General features: G+C 40.0%; 1 protein-coding gene across 1 annotated transcript in view; it reads right to left on the minus strand.

The window, feature by feature from the left end:
• Positions 1-26198, minus strand: part of AIG1 (androgen induced 1) — a 92260-nt gene that overhangs the window by 19586 nt on the left and 46476 nt on the right. The window contains exon 4 of the mRNA XM_026666198.2: positions 554-669. Coding sequence (XP_026521983.1) covers positions 554-669 — 116 coding nt within the window. The remainder of the gene's footprint in view (positions 1-553; positions 670-26198) is intronic.

Here is a 26198-nt window from a genome sequence, read left to right on the forward strand (position 1 = left end):
AATTATGTCAGAGATGAAAAATGCAACACTTAATACTCTCATTTAAAAATTAGAAGGTTTTTTTTTTCATCTATTCTCTGATGATTTCATTTCTTCCGAAGAGCCTTACAAAGGTTACAATTTGTACTTTTCCTATTTTAATCAATACAGAAGATAAAAGTTTTAGGCTTCTTAATCCTGTTTCAGAATCAGATACTAGCTTGACTTGGGCAATGTTTCATTTGCTTTGAGGTAAAGTGCCTTTCTGCATAAATCCTCACATTGAGACCCAAGCTAACTCTTGTGGTCTGCATCCACCTTTACTTGAATACACTTCACTTTTGTGAAATTGAACAGTTAAAAATATTTTTAATTCTGTTGATTGGAAAAAGAGAGGGGCATAGAAAAAATACCTAAATAATGTCTTATGGAGGGGGTGGGGGGAAAGTCCCTAAAAATATAAGCCTGATATAAGTATCATAAAAACCACAGCGTGAAACTTTTTATCAAAACCTGCTTGGCAAGACTGAGATATAAGTGATTAGATTTCACAATGTGAAAATGGATTCCTTACCATAATATGTAGCAAACTGAAATAGTGCACACAGCAATCAGTCCATAGGTCCTGCTGGGATATTCATGATGGGTCGTTCTCATCTCAATTAATATAAAGGGTAAAACAGTTGTATGCTACAATGAAAGCAAGATAGGAGAAAACAATTCATACAAGTAATATTTTGTATAAATTTATTAAATAATTATTGAATTAACAATAATCATCAGCTCTTTCAAGAACATTCCATGATCCCTTTAGTTCCAGCCATTCATTTTATCTATTGTTTACCCTTGTTCAACTTCCTTCAACCTTCAACTTCCTTCAACCTTGCCAAGCATTCCTCTATTCCAGAGGTCTCAAACTTAGCAACTTTAAAACTATGCTGGCTGGAGAATTCTGGGAATTGAAGTCCACAAGTCTTAAAATTGCCAAGTTTGGGGACCCCTGTTCTATTCCATTATCTATTCCCATCAACTTTCCAAAGTATGTAAGTTCTTATGGTGCCTTCTTGAAACTAATTATAGTATCTTTTTCTTTCTCTTTCTCAATATTCAGCTTTTTGCAACCATAGCTCCAGTTAGATGACTTTTTAGAAATAAAAAGTGTTATTTAATATTTAATAGAATTTCTCACCAGCTCTTAAAAATGCTGGTGGTAACAATGCAATAATTAATATAAATTGAAGAACAAATGATGTTTCTATTTTATATACACTGTTTCACAATCACTATATTTTTGTAAAGACTTAGCCTAAGCAGAATGTTAAGTTTCACGGTGTGATTTGTCAACTATTAAATACAAGAGTATTAAGTTTTAAGTGGTGTTTAGACTCACAGTTGACAACCAAATAAAAACCAGTATAAATACAGATTCAGCTGCAACAATTACAGTATGAAGTAACAGCAGAAACAAACTTACTGGAAAGGAAAGATAGTAAATAAGAAACATAGGGCTACTATTGTTCCAAGTACATAAGAATCTTATGTAGACCTCTGAGTAAATTAAGCATATATGGAATCAGAGGAAAATAGTCCTCTGGTTCATTGGTAGCTGATTAAAAAAAAAAACAAGAAACAAGTGGTAAACATCAATGGAGAGCTTTCATAAGTGACATATGAGGTTAAAAAGAATCTCCCAAGAATCTGTTTTGGAACTGATGCTTTCTAATACATTTAAAATGGAACTGGAATTAGCAATATTTGGATATTTAAAACAAACAAACAAAAAGCAATGAAGAACATAAAATTAACTTTACACTGGGCATTGTAATCTAATTTATATTTCAACATGCAAACAATGTGTATTATGACAACCCTGCCCACCCACCCTCAAAACTGGAGTGTTGAGCAGTTACAAGTTTCACATCGAGGATTAACAAGGAATTAAAATAATACTGCCAATATCGTTCTTTAACAAATCTTATGGTGTGAGCACACTTGAAATATTGTGTGAAAAATGTTACTTGTAGAGGTAGAAAAGTTGCAGAAAAAAACATCAAAATGTTTTCTCTATGATGAATGACAATATTTGTGGTTTTATAGCTTAGGGATAAAAGGTGAGAATATGGCAGAAGTGATAATACCGCTAAATACAATGTGCATCTGGAAAAAATGAATAGACAGATATTTATACCTTTCTCATACTAAAATCCAAATTCATCTGATTAGCTAACCATAGATATTCAGAACAGGACACAGTTAATGTGATTTGTCAATGAAAGAGATGATTACAGGCAGTATTTGGATTTATACAAACACTTGTTTCTCATGAGAATGTTAAGTACATTTAATTTCTATCTATGCTTCAAAAACCCAGAAATCCATAAATTAAGTATTTTAAGATTCATGTAATATATAAGATATAAAATATTTTGTTAAGTTATTTTGCTTGATTGGAAAGTCGTTATTCTTTTATTATTTCTACTAACAAGCTCTTGTTACTAATATATCAGAAATGGAACAGGTCTACAATCCATTCATAGCAATTTTCTTTAGGTGTCCTTTTCTAATTGATACATAGTGATATAATTCAGAATGCTGTATATACTTCCTGATGCTATCCGAGCTGCTACACTAGATGGCCAAGCAGAGAATTGCCAATGCAGTCGTAGGATGCATCAACAAAGGGATAGCATCAAGATCGCAAGAAGTGATAATACCGCTCTATACTGTACTAGTGAGGCCACACTTGGAATACTGAGTCCAGTTCTGATTGGCACAATACAAAAAAGATGCTGAGCCCCTAGAAAGAGTGCAGAGAAGAACAACAAAGATGATAAGGATTCTGGAAGCTAAATCGTATGATGAATGGTTAAGAGAACTAAGTATGCCTAGCCTATCACAGAGAAAGTTTAAGGGTGACATGTTAGCAGACTTCCAATATTTCGGGGGCTGTCAGAGAAGACGGGTCAGTCTATTCTCCAAAGCACCTGAGGGCAGGACAAGAAGTAATAGGTGAAAGATCATTAAAGAGAGACTGAACATATAACTAAGGAGAAATTTCCTATTATTGAGAATAATTAATTCATGGAATGGGTTATGCAGGTGCTCCATCAATGGAGATTTTCAAAAAGAGATTGAACAACTATTTGTTCAAAATGGTATAACGTCTCCTACTTAAGCAGAGGGCTGAATTACAAGACCTCCAAGGTCCCTTTGAATCCTATTCTATATTGACTTTCTGGACACCTCCTACAGACATGCCTGCCCTCATCCTTTGTCAATGTTTAGCAAGCTCTCAAACCTCATGCTTTCCACTGCCCTGTCCCAAGCTCATGCATTTGTCCAGGAACAGCATATCCTCCAAAACAGACAAGTTTTGACTTTTATAATGGTGCATACTTCAAATTGTTTTCAATACCTAACAGAACTTTAAATAGGAAAAAAATATAAACAAACGTCATCAACCAGAATTCCTGCCTTTCAGATCTCAAGACAAATTATATTATAAATTGCCACACTTTGTTCAACTCTCATCCAATCTCCACCCAAATTGATACATGTCTAGAAGTAACCCATGGCTTCAGGTGTTACATGTTTCAATTTCTGTCAGTGAATAAAGAATGAAAAATGAGGAGTTCAGTGCTTAATAAAGAGCCATTCCAGTGGTTCTCTTCTTAACTTCACAGTAACTACCAACTGATGGGAAATGAGGCATATTACAGCATCTTCATTCTAGAAAGCAACCATTTTATGCTATTTTAAGTTAAATGAATGCTATTGTAGCTCATAAGTAAAAAAAAATCATGCAATTATTAATATATGACATAAAACCTGCAACAGAGACATTATTATATTATTAACTTTTCAAAGCAAAATTATTTTTGACTTATGAATGTGGTTACAACACTGCCTCATGCAAACAGTATTAAGTTAATGCTAGATGAAGCTACACTGCCAAGCATGCGCCAGTATAATTAATCAAATATATTGCCTCCAAGAGGTTATCGATTTCTGGTCATGACACATTTTCCTTATGAGGTGGCGCAGTGTTGGTGCTTCAGATGTGCTGGCATGCATTTTTCAGTGACTAAGCCTTAATCCATCTTCCCGGCTCCTTGCCACTGACGCACTGACATCTGCAACTACTCATGTCTGACAATCTCATGCATGAACTACGTGGCTTCAGAGCTGGACAAAATTAGTACAGGAGTTTTTCGGTATACACTGAGCATTATCAGAAGCAGATAAGGCGACCAATTTTCAGAGGATAACATACCTATTACAAATGTCATTATGTAAAATTATATACATATTATAAGATTGCAGCACTATGAAGTATAATTCAAAGAATTAAATGCTAAGTAACATTTTGTACAGTGTTGATTATTAATTATTATTTAGCATTTTATGAAAACATGACAGAAGAGAAATAAACATATATAATGCTAAAGTAATATATGAGCAGAATTGCAAGCCTGGGATAGTATGTTAAACAAACTACAATAAAAACATTAATGTTGCACAATTAACATTAATAATTCTATATGTCCCTTCCCCACATTCCATATTGTTAGTATACTATAATATACATATCATGTATCACATATACATACAGTACGTAACATATAAAAAAAAAATCCAATATTTTTGTGAAGCTCTCCAAAATGCCATGTACCAAGTCCAATGCTCATTTCTAAATAGTTCTCCTATGAAATAAAGGATTATTATTTTTTATTTGACAGATGAAGATTCCAGACAAGAACAGATGGGCAGTCAAGTATCATGTCAATGACTGGCAGGACAACCAGTCATTTCAATGGAATGCTTTCTACATGTTATTGTCAAAGCATAGTTCTGAAACAGTAATAGTCCAACCACAATCCCAGATGGATTTATAAGCTTTTCCAACTTATCTAGTACCATTACATTACTGGATACCTATGTAAAATTGGAATGGGATTAAACCTTACCTTCTCTGGTCTGTTCCAAAGATGCTTTTTCAAACGGCAACTAGATTTTGTTTTTCCTTGAAGAGGTTTCACTTCTGAAGAACTGTAGAAGCTTCTTGGATGAGAAGTGAAATGTCTTCAAGGAAAAACAAAGAAAGACCACTTGCCTTTTGAAAAAGCACCTTTGGGACAATCATGACCTGGAGAATCACCACAGACATTTTCTGGTGTGTAACCTCTGGACTGTTTAGTCAATGGTAATATGAACATGCACATATCAATAACTAGAATTTTGCTTCTCTTAACTTTTAGTAGTTAACAGAAATACTAGACATTCATCCGAACATTATGTAATGTATCCATTATGATATTTAAAAAAAATTAAGTGTAGTTAATTTTATATGATGAACCAACGTTTCATTTCAAGCAACAGTAATTGGTGTTTTCCTAGCATAGTGTCTTTTTCTGGTTTGTAGGTCTACATAGACCTTGCTTTAACATTCTTTCCTCCTGCTTTTAAGTCTATTAAGGGCAGTAATTTTTGATCTGGTTGAATCTAAATGGTGACCATATAGATATGGGGCATAGCATAAAACTAGATAAATATAGGAAGTATCTGACAGGAAGTCACATATAAGAATATCAAGACCTTCTCTCTTCTGTTCCAGAAGTCATAATGGACAAAAAATAATGGACAAGAAATAATGAATTTAAGTTATAACAAGGTAAATTTTGACCAATTATTAGAAAAACTGCCTAAGGGAAATGGCAGTTGGGCACTAGAACCAATGATCAGAAAGTGTTTGGCTCCCTTTCATCAGAGGTTTTCATGTAAGGATTGGAAAGTTATATGTTGAAGATGCTTTTTAATCTGGATGCCCGCAGTGAACAGAGGGATAGATTTGATATCTAAATAACACTTTTCAACTTTATGGTGCTATAATTCTAAATAAAAAATTGAAAGATAATTTCATCTTTAAGTAGTTTACACAAAATTCTCAAATGATAACCATTTTTTGACAGCTAGAACTTTAAAAAAACAATTCAATTTGACAATTCAAAATTGTCAAAAAAATGTTTATTCATTATTTGAAGAAACACTGTATTTCCTCTTTCTAAGACTATATATAGTTCAGACCATAAAACAACTGCACGAGGTTGATTTTATGATAATGTGGTCTCTGCCTAAAGTGGAGCAATAAAAAAAAAATCACCATAAGGTGGATTGAGGACAGCATTTTTGGGAATACATATGGTATGCCACGTCTTTCATTCCAAAGAACCAAACATAGCAGAAAGCATAACAGTTTAGGATCATTAGGCTGCAACAATCAACGACAGAACTGCAGTAGAAGGAAATAGGAAAGAAATCCCCCCTGCAATGATTAGGATTTGTATTAGGCAAGTACCTGTCAGTAATTAGTAATCAGATTGAATGTAAAATTGTATTTTTTCAGGTTTCTCAAAGATGAAAATATACAGGAGTAAGAGATTAGATGCTGGAAGGATTGGCAAAGAAGTGGTAGGAAGAAAGAAGATTACTAGAACATTCCTGAGCTTGTCCAGTAGCCTCATAACTCCCCACCTCCATATTCACAGGTGCAGATGACTGAACAAAGCAGTAATTCTGATTTGGCTTCATCTGGATTTCACATTCCTTTTAGCTCAATCCCCATATGATCTCATCTCTCTGGCCGTATAATGTACAATCAAGCAGTTGCTTCTCTTAAATGCCCCGGGAATGACTCTATGTCACATGTGTTCCCAGATGAAATCCCCAAATAGGCTCCTGAGTCTAGAGAAGAATTTTGGCAAGTCAACCTAACTTCAAATTATTGTAAATAAGAAATCTGGAGAACTGCCTCTTTAAATGCACAAACCATTAAGGTAGAACTTTTTATTTACATTTTTAAACCACCCAATAAATGAAGCTCCCTACGATAAAGCACACTAAAAACTATTTGAATAAAAACACAGTGCGTAATATCAACACCAAATAAACTACTAGGTGAATGTGAGGCTGCCATCCAAAACTAAAACCTTAATTAAAGTACAATTAAAAGCCAGAAACAAAGGCTGGGAAAATAGAAAGGTTTTCACCTAGTGCCAAAATTATGCTACGATGGGTGCCAGTCAAGCTACTCTGGGGACAAAATTCCATAAATAGGATGCTACTGCAGAAAAACTTCCCCCACAAAGACCCACCTCATCTTCTTTGATGAGATGACAGGGAGGTGGGCCTCATTAGATGACTTTAAGCTTTGGGTTATATATATAAAATTATATATATACAAAAAACAGGAAAAATATAAGAAAGAAAAAAGGAAAGAAGTGAACTCACCCCCCTATAATTTTAACTTCTGCCTTTCCTTCTATCAAATAATTGCAGTCTTACTCTTTTCCCTTTCTCTTTAACGCTAATCCCCAAAACCATAAATCATCAGTTCCATCTTTCAGTAAAAAGTCCATACAAAGCTTCTAGGTTTTTTTTAAGTCCTTATTTTTTACATTCTCCAAGTGCTATGTGCTGCTGCTACCAGAGAGAAACTAGAGCACTGATGGTTAATCTTTTCATTGTCACGTGCCAAAAGTGCGCATGTGCATGTGCACGCGTGCCTGCACCCATAATGCAATGCACGCGTAACCCCGTACGCTCCCCTGCCCCCCATGCATACGTGCGTGACCCCATGCGCTCCCCCATGCATGCCCATGCATCTCCAGCATGCACCCCACCTCCCACACATGCGTGGCAGATACCCGACAATCAGCTGGCTGGCGGGAGGCTCACACACATGCACAGTGAAACTGAGCTGGGCTGATGGCTCACATGCCGGCAGAGATGGCTCTGCGTGCCACTTCCACCACACGTGCCATAGGTTCACCATCATGGAACTAGAGGAAAAAGATATATAATCTGCTTGTATAATGTGATATTATGTTCATGATTTCCAATATGTTATGTTAACTACATAATTTATTACATTTTTCTTTGTTCCAAGGATTTCAAATATTCTAAGTAGTAGTCTAAATTAAACTCAAATGTGTTTGATGATAGGTACAGAGTCATAGAACCCTTGGCCCTGGCTTGCGAACAGTTTTCAGCTATGAGCCCTCTTTGATTGTGTTACTGAAGTCGGCACAATTCTAAAAAAGCAATCATTCATTAAAAAAAATCAATCTCTCATAAAAATAAATAATAAAGTAGACAAAATATAAAACAATTGTATATGAATTTTTAAAAAAGGAGGACCAAATCTGTTTTGAGATTCTGCTCACTGGGTGGCATTGGCCAAAATTCTTCAACTATTACCATCCCAAATATTCTTGAGTGGGTTGCCCACTCAATACACTTAGCCAGAATCTACTGCATAATTTGCTACCTTTTGAAATGGCAAATCAAATCCTAAAATCACCTTTCAATTTTACGTTTTTGATTTTTCTTACCCATACAACTCAAACGTACAGAATTATTATTCTGTAAATTATTAGAGAAGAATGATTAAGCAGAGAAACTCTAAGAAATAATAAAAGCTCAGGAGAATGATAATGGGATGGCAAAAAACATCGCCACCCTTTCTAATACTGTTCCAATGTATTACACCACAGAAAACCTCAATGTAGTTTATATTTTATTTGGCAATAATAATGTTTTCTTTTAAAAAATGAAGTGTGTGTTCAAAGGAGTACATGAAAGGATATAGCTGGAACAGATGGCTTCAGGATGCCAGAATGAATTGATGCTTCCTGCTGCTGGAAACTACAGAGATGGCATGTATGGCTGCCAAACTAGCTTAGCTTAAGGTATAGCTAACAGACCATGAGCTGATACAAGAAGAGAGGGTGGTAAAGAACAGCATAAATCCACTTAAATTACTAGTATCATTTATAGGTTGTCCTCAATTTAAGAATTGTAAAGCAATTCTAGTGTGACTGCATTTAGGGTGCTTGGCAACTGGCTCATATTTATAAATGATTGCCAAGTGCCCACAATCGTGTGATCGCCATTTGCAATTTTCTCTGTCACCTTCCACAGAAAGTCAATGGGAAAGCTGGCAGGGAAGATTGAAAGCAAAGGGGAAGGATGGGAGCTGGCTTTCTCCTTCATGCATGACCACTTCGTTCACTGGCTGACATTACAATCCCAATTATTATCATAAATTGACGTCTACCTGTTCAAACAGCTTTTTTACGGGCTCTTCATATGTACATAAAACAACAGAGCGGTTCTAAAAACCAGAGGTGGTATTCAGCAGGTTCTGACCAGTTCTGGAGAACCGGTAGCGGAAATTTGAGTAGTTCGGAGAACCGGCAAATACCACCTCTGACTAGAGATTTTACAGTATCCTTCCCCTGCCACGCCCACCAAGCCACGCCCACAGAACCGGTAGTAAAAAGAATTGAATCCCACCACTGCTAAAAACTCTTCACAAAAGTGGGCATCTTTTAGGAAGCAGCCATTAAGAATCAATACTAAAAGCAATCACAGGTAAAAATAGTTTACAGGGCACATGTAATTTAGAAAACACAAGATTTGATGTCTCTAAATAGCATGAAGCAAAAATGATAAAGAATCCTGATTTTAAATATCCATTATCTTTAACTGATTTTCTAAAAGACTCATTGGTGAAATAAATCACAAGTGGTAAAGTTATGGGGAAGGAATGCTCATAAAAAGTAAAACCGGCTTAGATTTTAAAAGATATTACAGTAGATATGATCCGAATTTCTATCCTTATAACCATTATTTCTTTTTTACAATAATTTTATTAACATTTACAAATATAAAAATAAAAAACTAGTAGAACTAAGAAAAATAAAAAGTGCAGAAAAATATTTAAAATTAAGAAATAGTTAATAATAAATTATAAAACACCAATTAAAAGAAAAAAGATATGAAGAAATGACTCCTCCCTTCATCAAGACAAATACAATTTCAAAATATACAACCTTCTCTAATATTATAACAAAAATTCTCTTCACATATCTCACTGCTCACCTATAAATAAATTTTAAAGACTTGTCATTCAGTTGTAATCAGAAAAAATCTTTATACCAATAGTACAAACTATTCATTAAAAAGATGCAATGCTGTCTATTTTGCAAATCTATTTTTGAACATCTATTATCTATGTCAGTCTCCCTATGTTATCCATGTGATATTCATAATATATACCAATCATATATGATCATGGAAGCCTTTATTGAAACTCTAAACTTTAGTAAAAAAAAATGTAAAAGCTGCTGCCTTTTTGCAGCCTGCTGTTAAAGCTGCACTGTATTGTTTTGCAGCTAAGACAATCATTCAAAGCCACAAAATTACATCACTCTCATTAGTGTTTTTTTTTTTTTTTTTTAAGAAAAGCTTTCTAAACCACTATACAAACCTCATTTGACTTTTATATTGTTCCTTAGAATGACAGCAAGGAAAATATTTTATTTTTTTAGTTTAAGCAAGAGCAACGGTATCTCTGGCCGAGTGCTTAAAGACTGTGCTGATCAGTTGGCTGGAGTCTTTACCAGAATCTTCAATCGGTCTTTATCCCAGTCCACTGTTCCATCTTGTTTGAAGGTTTCCACCATTGTTCTGCTGCCAAAGAAGTTCCCTATCAATAACCTCAATGATTACAAACCAGTGGCACTCACTCCTATCATCATGAAGTACTTTGAGAAATTGGCCTGCCGGCACATCATTTCTGGTCTTCCGCATACATTTGATAAACACCAGTTTGCATACAGAAAAAATAGATCTACAGAGGACGCTATAGCCATCACTCTTCACACAGCTCTGACTCATCTAGAACAGCGGGATGGCTATGTGAGGATGCTTTTTGTGGATTTTAGTTCTGTGTTTAACACAATTCTTCCACGTAGACTAATGTCTAAACTTCTGGACCTTGGACTTTCTAATTCAATCTGCCTTTGGATTATGGATTTCCCGTCTGGCTGCTCACAGAGGGTCAGATTAGGTAATCATATCTCTTCAGCCATTATTCTTAACACTGGTACACCACAGGGTTGCATGTTGAGTTGGTTCCCAAACTTTTTCAGCCCACCGCCCCCTTGGTGCTACAAACTCAACCTCAATGCCCCCACCCAGGGGTGGGATTCAAATTTCTGTGGGCGTGGCCTAATTTGAGGGTATGACTTGCTGGTCACGTGACTGGGTGGGGTGACTTGCTGGTCACATGACTGGCTGGGTGTGGCTTGCTGGTCATGTGACTGGCTGGGCGTGGCTTGGTGGTCACATGACCGGGTAGGTGTGGTTTGGTGGGCATGTGACTGGGTGAGTGTGGCCAGGTGACTGGCAAACCAAATACAAGTGGTCCTCACTTAATGGCCGGTTGTTTAGCAAGTGTTCTAATTATGACTGGTCTCCCCAGTTACTTGACCTGTTTTTGGAGTTTTGACAGCCATGCACACACATACACACACACTCCCTGCCAACCCTGCTGGAGCAGGTCATTAGACTAGAATTGGCAAAGCATCTCTGATTAGATACTAGTAGTGAATAGAATCTAATCAGAGATGCTTTGCTGATTCTTGTTGATTTGTTTTATTTGTATTTCTTTATTTTATGTTGCTGAATTGCATTGACGTGTGTGTCCCTTCTTGTGCACAGCCCAGAAGCTTCTGTAATTCTGGGCTGCAAAAATTACCGACCTCTGGCTTTGCTCCACTTTTCAAACATGCTGGCACTGCCGCCTTCTAGGTGCCAGCTCCTCAGGTCCACCCCATTGAGCCTGCTGCACCAGAGGAACCTGCCCAAGCAAGTCCGAGCGAAGCAGTGCACCAAGTCAATGGGATGAGCCTGAGAGAGGGAAAGAGAGAGAAAAGAAAGAGAGAGAGAAAGAGAGAAGGAAGAGAAAAGGGAAATAAAGAAAAAGGGACAAAGAAAGAGGGGGGGATGGAAGGGAGGGACAGAAAGAAAAAGAAATAAAGGAGGGAGGGAGGAGAAAGATAATGAGATATCTATTCTAGTCCAATCACCTACTCCAGCAGGGTTAGAAGGGTGTGTGTGTGTGTGTGTGTGTTCTCCTTGTAATTTACCAATACATTTTGGTTTTGCCTTCTTCAGAATTGGCACTATAATTCATTGAGGAAAAGTAATTTTTTTAGGGTGGAGGTCTGGTCCAATGGATCCTGTTTAAAGCCTCAACAAAATGTGAGAGCTTCCTGATAGTCTTGACCATGTTTCATCCACAAAACCTTTAATAGAAGCCAAAGAGGTTTCAATGTGCTGGCAAAGATGTTTCAATGTGGAAAAGGGCCTCAGTCTAAACTAGGCCTCATTTCAATCTGATGCATCGGGTCTCTCTCTCCCCCCCCCCCCCTCTCTCTCCCTCCCTCCCAGACTGGCTTTGCTCTACTTTCCTGATGTGCCTGTGGAGCTGGCGCCTCAAACATGGATGGATGGATGGATAGAGAAAGAGAGACAGATAGGTAGGTAGGTAAATATATTGATAGGTAGGTAGGTAGGCAGGCAGGCAGGAAGGCAGACAGACAGACAGAACTTTTGGATGGATGGATCGATGGATAGATATATTGGTAGGTAGGTAGGTAGGAAGATAGATAGATATAGTGGTAGATATATTGCTCGGTAGGTAGGTACCCTGTTTCTCCAACAATATGGCCTCCCCCCCCCCCCCCCCCCCCCCCCCCCCCCCCCCCCCCCCCCCCCCCCCCCCCCCCCCCCCCCCCCCCCCCCCCCCCCCCCCCCCCCCCCCCCCCCCCCCCCCCCCCCCCCCCCCCCCCCCCCCCCCCCCCCCCCCCCCCCCCCCCCCCCCCCCCCCCCCCCCCCCCCCCCCCCCCCCCCCCCCCCCCCCCCCCCCCCCCCCCCCCCCCCCCCCCCCCCCCCCCCCCCCCCCCCCCCCCCCCCCCCCCCCCCCCCCCCCCCCCCCCCCCCCCCCCCCCCCCCCCCCCCCCCCCCCCCCCCCCCCCCCCCCCCCCCCCCCCCCCCCCCCCCCCCCCCCCCCCCCCCCCCCCCCCCCCCCCCCCCCCCCCCCCCCCCCCCCCCCCCCCCCCCCCCCCCCCCCCCCCCCCCCCCCCCCCCCCCCCCCCCCCCCCCCCCCCCCCCCCCCCCCCCCCCCCCCCCCCCCCCCCCCCCCCCCCCCCCCCCCCCCCCCCCCCCCCCCCCCCCCCCCCCCCCCCCCCCCCCCCCCCCCCCCCCCCCCCCCCCCCCCCCCCCCCCCCCCCCCCCCCCCCCCCCCCCCCCCCCCCCCCCCCCCCCCCCCCCCCCCCCCCCCCCCCCCCCCCCCCCCCCCCCCCCCCCCCCCCCCCCCCCCCCCCCCCCCCCCCCCCCCCCCCCCCCCCCCCCCCCCCCCCCCCCCCCCCCCCCCCCCCCCCCCCCCCCCCCCCCCCCCCCAATAGGAAGTCCCTGCATGTTTTATAGGCATGAAATGAAATTAAGCCCCTCCCCCCAAATTAAGGCCTATATTAAAACATGCAAAATGGGGGGAATGGTGCTTCCACAACATCAACTGTCACTTCTATGCAGTGTCAAAGGGAAAACTATTGCCTACAGATTTCTGACCCTTGCTAAGTCGATGCATCTAATTTTGTTTTCCAAAGCCTTAATGCCTGTTCTTTTGAGTGGTAGTCTACTGTACAATTTTTCACCGTTGGTAGTTGATCCTAAAAGCCAATCACACCTATCACTTCAATATGTTCATTGTCAATTCTAAGGCTGCCATTATTATCATTAGTTCAGTCTTTACATTTAATTGTAGTTCCTTTTTTCCCACTGTGCTCCTTGTCTTTCATTATAAGAATTTGCAGATGATTTGTATTTTCAGTTGAGCAGTAGATTCACTATAGCAAAGATTATTAATATTTCTTCCTTCAATTTGAAAACCATGCTCGTCTTTTTCCCCCGCAATCTAGCTTCCTTTGACAGGTATTCAGCATATACGATGAACAAATAGGAGTATACCTTATTTTAACTTAGATTATATCATTTCTTTCCTAATTTGGAGCCAGCCTACTTTGCCATGTTTTGTCCAGACCATGGCTTCCTGTCCTATCTATAGGAAACTTGTATGTCTTCATATTCCCATTTTTCTCAGAATATTTCAAAGCTTGTCGTAATCAACACAAGTGAAAATCTTTCAATAGTCAATGAAACATATTGTATATTGACTATATATTCTTTTTTGTATTCTTTGGCTTTCTTAATTATCCAAATATGCACCAGCAGTACCATTATCCAGTTCCTCAGCCTTTTTAAAAGCCAGCATGATCTACAACTTCCCTTTCCATAAGGCTCTAATCTGCTTTGGATGATTCCATTATTTTCCAACCATGTGAAACATATCAGCATATACATATTTGATCATTGTTCCTGATCATTTAAAGTACCTTTTTCAAATGATTATTTACTTGGATGTTTGAATCTCCAGAAATATTTTCTTCACAATAGCCTCCTGAATAAACATAATGTTGATGGAAAATAGATACAAACAGCCCTAATTAACTGGACAATGTGAACGGAGTAAGACATACTATTGTTTGTGGACACAAAGGCAGAGTGTATACCGGAGCCTGAATGAAATTACCTATCAGATGAATTATAATGGGGAAAACAAGAAGTAATTTGTCAATTTAGGGTAACGCCTGTGATCCCTGGTGGTGGAGATATGCCATTACTAGCGCATGTGCACTGATAGACTAATATTAAACCACTATCTTGCAGAGGGATGATGGACTTGAGAGTCACCAACTGAAACTGTTGGATATCAATGTAATAACTGACCATGCAAAAATGGAAGAGATGCCTCTGTCCTATTTTAGAATTATGAAATATCAGGGGTAGAATTCATGGTACTATAATTTTATTCATTTTAAATTTACTTATTCTAGTGACTCTGTGAAAAGGGGTAATAGTGGGCAAAGACTATATCTTACAAAATCTTGACATACAAAATCTTGAGGACATCTTAATTCTCAACAATGAGGAAGATATGATGATGAAGTCCCAATTACTGCCAAATTACCTTATATCGCAACAGCATTTTACAGGGAACTTGAGAATTGTAAAAAAAAAATGATGCATGGGTTAATCAGATATCCTGCAATTTTCTGTGGGTGGAAATAAGCTATATCATAGCCAAAATGATTTTAGCTTCCTTTGAACTATAGTGCTGAATAGCAAATGATCCAGGAATTGTGATCTTGATTATATTGAGAAATCAGAATTTCCATTCCATCCTATGAGACTATTTGGAGAAAACACAAATAGATTTGGCACTGAAATAATATTCAAAATAAGTGCTTGTTGTTGGATTCTGTGATGGTTGGAGAAAAAACAACAACTCTGATCAGCACCAATGGGGCGGGAGGGTGTCTAATTTTAATAATACTGGGAGATTGATGTATGGGTTGGATCAAAGATAAAGATTGCTTAGTGCGGATGAATTCTCAGATGAGGAGGACAGGGCAAGGCTACCAGATCTTATCTGCCCTTTTATAGCAGGGCTCATGGAATACAATGCTTAATGAGGGCGGTATTTTGATAAGTATATACTAGATATACTGAACAACCTGGGGCAGCCATTTTGCTGGATTAAGATTTCTGCAAAATTCTAAGCAATTAATAGCATCTCATTCAGAGGAAATGCTTCCCTCTCTTTAATCCTGTATCATGTAGTCATTTGTATTGCCAACAACTGCAGGGCAACACTGAGCTTATGCACCTACTATGGGTCCTTTGCCAGACACAACAAACATAAGTAGCATCCATCAAAGGGGAATAATTTGGTATCACAGCACATGCACTTTCTGAAGGAAAGGACTATAAATCAAAAGCACTGTAGCTGTAAGTGTGCATCTGTTCCCTGAAGATGTAGCCTGAGACTTAGACATTTACAGAACGTGAAGAAATATAATTACTGAGTGAGAATGCATTTATCTACTGTTAGGCACCTGAAAAAGAGGATGACAGGAGACTTATGTAGTGGCTGCACTGCACTGTGTACAGGGAACCTGTTTGTGTGAAAGTACAGAGACAAAAATGGTGAACTAAGAATTTCAAAATGAGTAGCTCAGTTCCATAGCCATTTACAGTATATGATACACAAATTACATGAGATTAATAAGACTTTTTTAATATAAATGTATTATCTTGCCATTTAAAAACTATGCATAAAATTTAGAAATCTGCTACCCTTTTGAAATTAGGATGGAAGAGTTCTTTCAGCAGCCTGCAACTTATCCTATAAAGATGCATTGACTTCTCAGAATTCAAGATGTGATTGAAATACAGCACAATGATAAAGATATAAAATGACACAAAGAACAAATGTAAATGTTTTTATATGTATATATGCATATAAATGCTCATATTGTTTAATGATTTTTCTCTAGTGTAATAACATAAAGACTGATATGTATGTCAAAGAAAGCCCACCATGTTCAAGACTTTTTAAATGTTTATCCTCAATAAAAAATTTTTTTAAAAAAAGATGCATTGACTTCAAAGGGACAGAATGGATTTTGTCCTATTTATGTAATCTTTTCCATTGCTCATGTAACTTATTCAGTTACATTGCAAAATTTGAAACATACCTCAAATAGTACCTTTTCCTTTTTTTAGATTCATATGCTGGTATATATTCATATTTTATAGTTTATATGAAGCTCATACCAAATCAAGTTTGGCTCTTAGTTATCTCATAGTGGCAACTCTTTTTATTCTTACCTTTTAACAAAAGAACAATATGGTGCAGACTGATGCTCTGTTCTAATGAGCCTCTGGAAAATAATTCAATAAAATGATTGATGCGTAAATCCAAACTCTTTAAAAATATTCATTGTCTATTTTCTCACTCCAATCTTGTATAATACTTTGGGGGGAAAAAAACCCTTTTCTGTACTAAGCAGTGTAAATATTTTGTCAGTTGTTAAGGATGAGCTAGAGAGCAAGATCCAGCCACACATCCAAATTCAGCAGGAAACCTCAGAATTGCATTAGAACTTTGTTCCACGTCATGTTTGGTAAAATGCTTCAGGCACCATCAGAAATATTGGCTATTCAGTTTCCACTTCTGCAGGAGCTTTCAACTGAAATGTTTTTCAGCACCCTTTCATTTGATTGCTTAAGATCAGAGGTGGGGAACGATGCCCCCTATATGGTTTGTGCACTTCAATTCCTGGGTCAGGAATTCTGGGAGTTGAAGAACACAAGTCATAAAAGGGCCATTGTTCCCCAACTCTGATATAGAGATGGATGGATGGATGAATAGATAGATAGATAGATGCAGGCAGATAGGCGGGCAAACAGATAGATACAGATGAACACGATTTTATGATATATGTAGAAAACAAAAAGATTGCTAGCTTACATACAGAAATTGGGTTATTGCAAGGTATGAACATAAATTGACAGCTATTTTTAAAAAGTACCGTGTTTCTCATATAATAAGGCTGGGTCTTATTTTTTTTTGAGCCCCGAAAAAATGGCTAGGCCGTCTTTTCGGGGGTGACTTAATTCCCCCCCCTTGCATCTTAGGGTGGGCGGCAACGGCTTGGATGTTGACCTCGGCGTTGGTGGGGCACTTCGTATCGGGGTCAACGCAGGCAGCACCATATCCGGGTGTGCAACAAAAGTACTTCCTAATGGCAAAGCCCCCCCACCATTCCCCCCCATTTTGCATGTTTTAATATAAGCCTTAATTTGGGGGGAGGGACTTAATTTCATTTCATGCCTATAAAACATGCTGGGACTTCCTATTGGGGGAGGCCATATTGTTGGAGAAACAGGGTAGCTAATTGGTCACAACAGGATATCAGCTTTGTTATTTATTTCATGACTGTCTTATCTGAATTACCAAAATGTTAGTAATGTAAAAAAATAACAATTTAAGAGTACTATTTGCCAAAGATGTACCTAACAGAATAACAAACCAATAGCGATATCATGAATCCCCTTGTCCATTGTAGAATTCTTTGCTGTGTGCATGTGTGTTCATCTTTTAATCAGTCTTGACTATCGGTAATTGCCTTGTCAAGTTCTTAGTAATATTTTAGAAATCGTTTACCATGGTCCTTGTCCTAAAGCAAGGGTCTTCAAACTTGGCAAGTTTAAGACTTGTGGACTTCAACTCCCAGGATTTCTGAGCTAACATGACTAGAGGAGGAATTTTAAGACTTATGGGAGCTGAAGTCCACAAGTCTTAAAGCTGAGGACCCCTGTCTTAGAGCACGGGTATCAAACTTGCACTATCAGGTTACCGTCACATGATGTTTTGTGATGTTTTTTCCCTTCACAGAGCTGGGGTGGGCGTGGTTTGCACATGATACATCTGGCCCGCAGGCCAACAGTTTCACACCTCTGTCCTAGAGTGAGAAAAAATGGCTACCTCAAATTCACCCAGCTGGCTTTGGGCCTAAAGAAGTAAAGAATTTCTAGCTTAGTATGCCATCATTAACTATGACATAAAACTGGTTCTCTGCTCTATTGATAAAGTTAAATCAAAAACTTTTTGTATAAGTAATAAAAATACATACAATCAAATGACAAAGATTTAAATAAAAAAACATAAAACAAGAAAATGTAGTTGACATTTTCAGTTAGAAAACTAACTGAAAACATGAACTATAAAACTTAAATTAATTTTGATGGAACCATTGCCAATAATAATAAAATAGTGAAAGTGAATCAAAAAGTGAATATTGTGTTTCTCATAAAATAAGGCCGGGTCTAGCCGGGACAGCTAGGCCGTCTTTTCGGGAGTGACTTAATTCCCCACCACGCACCCTCGCCTAGAGCGCCCCACAGGCAGCCATGCCTCGCCACCGCCGCTCCTAAAGGGCAATCATGGTGGAGTTGCCACTTCCGCGTTTGGAACGCCACCGCCGTTTGGAGCACGTTTGGAACGCCACCACTGTTTGGAGCGCCGCTGCTGTTTGGAGCATGTTTGCAATGCCGCCGTCATTTGGAGTTGCTGCTGCTGCGTTTGGAATGCCGCCGCTGTCTGGAGCGTGTTTGGAGTGGCAGCAGCGGCGCTCCAAACGGCGGTGGCGTTCCAAATGCGGAAGCGGCAGCTCCAAATGGCAGCGGCGCTCCAAACGCACTCCAAATGGTGGTGGTGGTCCAAACGCGAAGCGGTAGCTCCAAATGGCGGCGACGCTCCAAACGTGCTCCAAACGGCGGCGGCATTCTAAATGCAGAAGCGGCAGCTCCAAATGGCGGCGGCGCTCCAAACAGCAGCGGTGTTCTAAATGAGGAAACGGCACGGGCAGAAGGGAAAGCAACAGTGGCGGGTGCCAAAGGTCTCGGGTCTGCAGTAAAGGTGCTTGGTGGGAGTAGGAAGCTCTCCGCGCTCCACCATGATCGCCCGTTAGAAACGGCTGGTGGCGGGGCATGGCTGCCCACGGGGCACTCCTAACGGCAAGTCCCCCGCCCTTCTCCCCATTTTGCATGTTTTAAAATAGGCCTAAATCTGGGGGGAGGGGCTTAATTTCATTTTATGCCTAAAAAACATGCTGGGTCTTCCTATGGGGGGCGCGTATTGTTGGAGAAACACGGTAGAAAAATACAGGAGATAAAATAATTGTAACAAAAATGTGGTCAACAAAAAGAGAAACTAAATGAAATGAGTAATACAAAAGTTAAACTAGTTTTCCTGCAGTAAGTTGGCCACAGTTGGCCACAGCAAGTGAGTTGGCCCATTCTGAACCAAAGTATGAAGCACTGCCCGACCCACGCTGTGGTCATATTTTAACCTGGCCTGATATATGACTGAAATGGGTACAGATAATCTAGGTCCTCCAAGTTCCTTGCAACAACTGACTACCTTCTCAACAAGGAATGGGTCACACACACACACACACACACACACACACACACACACACCGCAACAGCTGCTGGTAGCTGTTGACAGATGCTGAGTCTTCTTCCCATCTCCTACAGCTCCTTAAGAGGATCAAGGTGTACTAAGAGATATATTTCTCAAAGATTCTCATTAATCATATTTTATTAAAAGCAAAAGAGATCAGGTAACAGGAGTTTGGAAACTGGATATTTAAATTTTAGCACTCCATTAACCAGTAAGAATTTCAAGGAGGGTTCTTTTTGGTCTTGCTCATTCTCTGCCTGATTGCCTCTTCATGCAAGGAGATGTCGCCACCCATTTCCCTGATAAGGAAGGAATGCATAGATTGTCTGCCTTGCAATACTTTGCAAACTATCTTCCCAGACACAGAAAATTCTATTACATTTATTATCAAAATTCCTTGATATCTAAGATAAACTGGATTAGCACAGGCAAAATCTTTGGGGTGCTCTGATGACTGATCTTATCTCACATCTCATTAGAAAAGTTTTATTTAAATTGATTAATTAATCCTGTTTTTTTTCCGACTTCTCACACCCTGAGCTAAATGAAAGTTGAGAAATAGGAGAAAAATATGACTGTTGGCAACCAACGCTTGAGAGAATCAAATAAGTAGTGGTTAGGAGTGAATATCCTTCAAAGCCTGGTTTGGGCAGATGGTAGACCAATGTTTGCATGCAGATTCTAAAATGTATAGAAAAAATTGTATAGAAAACATTGAAGTACTTGCTAAAGGATATGGGCTGTCCCAGAGCCCAACATACACCACATACACCTATACTCAATTTGTATCCAGGTACATGATAATGTGATTTTACTATGCTTAATGTAAGGTTATAGAACAATTGGGATCATGGATATCTGCAAAATCCAACAGTTATGTAACAAAAATGAAACAATGTTGCAATTCAAGCTCTGCCTTTGACCCATGCGTGTGTAATATAACTAGGGGCATACAAAATGGGCAGAGTTTGTATTATGTATCCACCCCCACCCTCTCTCGATGCCTATGAGCTAAGATTTAGTTATAGTTGGATGACAAACTGCTATAACCAGAACTGAACTGTCAATTTTAGTGAAAAGTGTTAATTTGGTAAATGACTTTTAAAAGGTAAATAGTTTAACTTTCTGAAATACCCACAATAGAAAAATGGAATCCAAAGATGTACATAAATAAAATACACTATATGACTAATTATACTACAAATACTCTTAAAAATATAGGCGTATTCATAAATACAAGAGACAGAAATAAAGATACAAATCAAAAAGCTACACAAGGCAGTGAAAGATTGGAGTTATGAAACAGACTGCAACCATGTACCTCCCTGCCACCCACGCTCAGTGGCCGCAAGTCGAGAGGAAATTCCCTTCCTCCCCCTATTCTTCTAAATGCCAGCAACTACACAAGATTGCAAGATTGAATTATGGACAGGTGGTGACATATTTCATTTGGTATTGCACAGGTCTAAATCTGAAGCATGAAAGCAGACACTAAGTTATGCTGCTTTTTCTGACTGAAGGGTGTATAACCCTGTTGGTCATTATATCGCATTATATCACATCATACATTTTGAGAACAGTTTGTTGATAAAGACAACACAAATCTGTGTCAAAGAATAATCAAACTCTATTCCTCTTTCCTCTTCAGTAACCAAACTTTCTTTTTATTCTTAGTACATTTGATCACAGAGATTTCAAAATCAACAGCAAATACATTGTGCAATCTTGCTGAGCTAGTTTTCAAATGCACTTTTTGTAACACAAAATTTTGTTGATATTTCATTAATGAGGTGAATAACAAAATGAATTTAGCACGTAATCCTGACAGAGATGTAAACGAAGAAAAGAACCAACAATTTCTCTTTCCAAGTGGTATTGATACACCATTCTTTTCTACTGGTTCTGTCTCTTTAACACTATTTTTATTATTTATTTATTTTGTTTTATTTTTTATATGCTGCCCATCTCTACTTACTATTCATAAGTAAGATACATTGTCAACCTCTGAGCTAAGATCCACACCTCTTTGTGCATTTCATCATAAAATGTTTGTTTCACATATCAAGCAAGAACTGAAATCTATAGTTGACAGTGGCAGTAAATTAACTGAAAATGCCAAACTCAATCCTCATGGGATAACTTAAGAATTCAGAATATCATGGACAAAATAAGACATTTTTTCTAGTTCATTAAAAATATATAATACTTTTATATGCATTGATAACTTTCCCAACATCCAGCTAGCCAAAATATGGTAACTTATTTCTTCTGTATTAGAGCTTAATAGATCCTTGTTTGATTCTAGATTAACTTTAAGCATAGAAAGGAAGTGGAAGAAAATATAATTCAAGGACACAGGAAATCAGATGAGTCAAATGTAGATAGCTTTGGTGTTAATAAAATTTAAGCAACCTATTTTTCTAAGGATAAGTCATCAAATGAAAACAACGAACAACTTTGAAGGCCCTTTTTCACTTGACATATATTGCTGTTCTGCAATATAGGTGATATTACCCATGAATTACATAAAACCTTATTCTGTTAACACTTGCTCTCAAATTTAAAATATCACTATTGGAACTTCCTTTCATTTTCCTGTACAGTAATATTATTTCCAGAAAAATGAATCTGACTTAATATAGTAATAAAACTATGCAGGTATCCATGACTACTGTTGTGATCTCAGTAATATCATTTTTACAGCTGTGAATATTTGTTATTATGCCAACTAACCACATTTGAGAAATAACTAATAAACACTGTCTTATCTGGAAAAGGGTATTTTTCAAAGTAGATGTAAATTTTTATAACTGACAATATATTTTTATAACTGACATTTTTATAACTTCAATTTATCATTTCCAAAGTTGATGAATGTTTTCACGATTTGAGTTCAAGACAAGAAGGAGGTTTGGTATGCGTACCCCAACAGCCCCCCCCCCCCCCCCCCCCCCCCCCCCCTCCCCCCCCAACCCCAACCCCCCCCCCCCACACCAACCCCCCCCCCCCCCCCCCCCCCCCCAAAACCCCCCCCCCCCCCCCCCCCCCCCCCCCCCCCCCCCCCCCCCCCCCCCCCCCCCCCCCCCCCCCCCCCCCCCCCCCCCCCCCCCCCCCCCCCCCCCCCCCCCCCCCCCCCCCCCCCCCCCCCCCCCCCCCCCCCCCCCCCCCCCCCCCCCCCCCCCCCCCCCCCCCCCCCCCCCCCCCCCCCCCCCCCCCCCCCCCCCCCCCCCCCCCCCCCCCCCCCCCCCCCCCCCCCCCCCCCCCCCCCCCCCCCCCCCCCCCCCCCCCCCCCCCCCCCCCCCCCCCCCCCCCCCCCCCCCCCCCCCCACCCCCCCCCCCCCCCCCCCCACCCCCCCCCCCCCCCCCCCCCCCCCCCCCCCCCCCCCTCCTCCCCCCCCCCCCCCACACCCCCCACCCCCCCCCACCCCCCCCCCCCCCCCCCCCCCCCCCCCCCCCCCCCCCCCCCCCCCCCCCAAATGTCTCAGACACCTCTAATCCATATGAGAAAACGAGAAGCTGAAGCTTAACAAGACTTACAAGATTCTGTTACAAAACAATACAATAGCCAAAGAATAGACTACACAATAATACACTGCGTATAATGCCTTCAAACTGTACGTTAATTAAGCACTTGAGTTTATAATTTATTTTTCACTATTATTGAAAAGGTAAGAAACTTTTTTTATAATATTTATGTGAATCCTTATTTCAGATCTAGGTGAAGAAGGGGGCTATCTTCAGAACACATCATAATGCTAAAACCATGGCAGCCAACAGAATTGGAGTGAAAATTAACTTTGACTGAAAGATGTACAACACGTTGCTAAGATTAAACACTTATTTACATTTTTTAAAAGAAAAATATTACTCCAGGTCACAATCCTCTTTTCTTTAGTTTTAAAGAAGATGACTTTGAGATCAAAGCACTGAAATTTGATGTTATCGCTACTTTTTCTTTAGATTAATTAGTTCACCCCCTAAGCTTCTGAAAGACATTGACTTATTCACAATGTCTGCTTTTCTAGCCCTTATCTAATGAGCATTTTTAATGATTAAAGTAAAAGTGAAAATTGAGATTTTGAGGGTTTTCTCTCCCTTCATGAAACACAGTATAAATACAATGGAAAACCTACATTCCTTCTTTTTCTCCAAAGAATTATAACAATACATACCTATTCCATCTTTCTTATAAATACCTCATAATAATCCAAAAGAAGCCACAAAATTTTATTTGGTGATGATTGAATAAATTTAATTTACAGCAAATATATAGACAATTTCAAGACAACATAAAACTAATGAACTCTCAATGAAATTTTATTTAAACTACCAACTTGTAATTTAAAGGCACAATTGACATCTTGGGCTACGTTAGATAGGATATGTTTCATGTCACTTTTTATTTGATAGTTTCACTGGATAGAATTGTATACAATGTAGAAACCTACATCATTAAAACATTCTTGGATCCGAGCACCATGAACCAGTCAAATTTCAAATAAAAAAGAATTAGCTACCTAGTCATTTATCAATTTTTATGGAACAGCCTCATGAAACTCAAAGAAACATGAAATTTTATTGAAGAAAGTTTCACAAATGGGCAGCATTATTTTTGCTTCACTCTTACCATCAGGGCATAATTTTGTTATATATTTCTGTATACAAAAATACTAATTGTTAAATACATTAATAGAGAATTATTCTTTTTTACATTCATCCTTATCATCAAAAAAGCATCTATATTATTTCAAAATGATGTCCAGAATTCACTTATTAATTCATTAAGTATAAAAAAAGGAATCTTTTTATACCAGTGTAAATGTAATACTTTAAAAATTCTAAAAGATATTATCTGTCATAGATGTTTCCTTCTTCATAAGATATGAAAGGAATATAAACATGCTGAAACCAGGAATGCCCCAACTGAATTATACAAAATTTAGTGAGAACAAACCATTAGGACTACAGATAGATCCATGGCAGTAGCTGTTTCGTTCATCATCTACACTGGCTCCGAATGCAAAATGTATACAGATTTCCTTTACTTGACAGAGAGTACTAACTTTCTGCTATTGTATATTCTGACCTCCAGCCTTTCAGCATTGGTAGTCCATCTGTGAACAACTTCCTGAGGCCCTTCTTGATCAACATGATACTGAGTATCTTAGATTATGAAAATATCTGCCCAAACCCCTGACTTCCTATTAAATAAAAAATTGCAGCTGCTAGCATTGACTTTTGTTCTTTGCAGAGAACGAAAGAAAGAAGGAAAGACAGAGAGATCTTGACTAGTAAATAAATTTTATTTCTAAGGAAAAAGAAATTGTAAAACAACAGGCTTGTGAGGCAGGAAACATTATACGGAGTCCTCAACTTGTGACCAGTCACTTAACCACCATTTGAAGTTACTTTTAAAAGCTACCGTGTTTCTCCAACAATATGGCCTCCACCAATAGGAAGGCCCAGCATGTTTTATCGGAATAAAATCAAATTAAGCCCCTCCCCCCAAATTAAGGCCTATATTAAACATGCGATCCTGCGCTGCGACCCCGTGAGATTCGCCTCCCCACGGGGGGTTGGGCTGCCCTCTCGGGCAGGGGAGTCTTTGTTGTAGTAGGGCATCGTTTTTAAAAGAATTGGCTTTACCTTCGAAGGCAAAGGGAAGGCGGCGACAGGAGGTCCTGAAGCCGAGTGTCTCCGCCGGTCTCCGGTTGCAGGGAGGAGCCCTGGCTGGTCACATGTGGCTGCGCCAAACACCACGGCGTTGCTCTAAACGCCGCAGCAGCAAGGGAGAAGGGAAAGCAATGGTGGAGGAAGGTCTCCCGATACGAAGTGCCCCACCAACGCCGAGGTCAACATCCAAGCTGTCGGTGCCCGCCCACCCGAGGATGCAAGGGGGGGAAATTAAGTCACCCCCGAAAAGACGGCCTAGCCCTTTTTTGGGGGGTCAAAAAAAAAAATAACGCCCGGCCTTATTTTGTAAGAAACACGGTACTCTCAGCTGTTTCACCGAATTCCAGACAGGAAGGGAAACAAAGGTCTCAAGGTAATGATCAAATGAGTGTTTATTCATCCATATAATGCTCCGGATTCAGGTAACAAGTAACCAAAAAGAATTAAAGTGAGCTCTGGCGCACCTTGCAGCCAGAGCTGTATTTATACACTAGTTAACAACTTAATGAGTTTATCCACCATCCGGTGAGCGTTACTGCATCACATCCGATCACCATGTAACAGCTTATACACCATGCTTTTAGCCATTGTTTACCCCTATTTACTATACTTGTACAAACTATCATATTCCATCATTGTATTTACACCTATGAGGTGATCCTCCACCCCTTTCTAGATCGTTAGTTCAGCAGGCAGCATCGTAATCACTTTGTCTACAACCGCCCACAGGCTGTAACAGCTCAGCGTGTGACGTCAGCAAGGCTCATTA

The sequence above is a fragment of the Notechis scutatus genome, chromosome 1 (assembly GCF_049901735.1).
Source record: "Notechis scutatus isolate UNSWTSFEM ecotype Mainland chromosome 1, rNotScu1.2, whole genome shotgun sequence".
NCBI lineage: Eukaryota > Metazoa > Chordata > Lepidosauria > Squamata > Elapidae > Notechis > Notechis scutatus.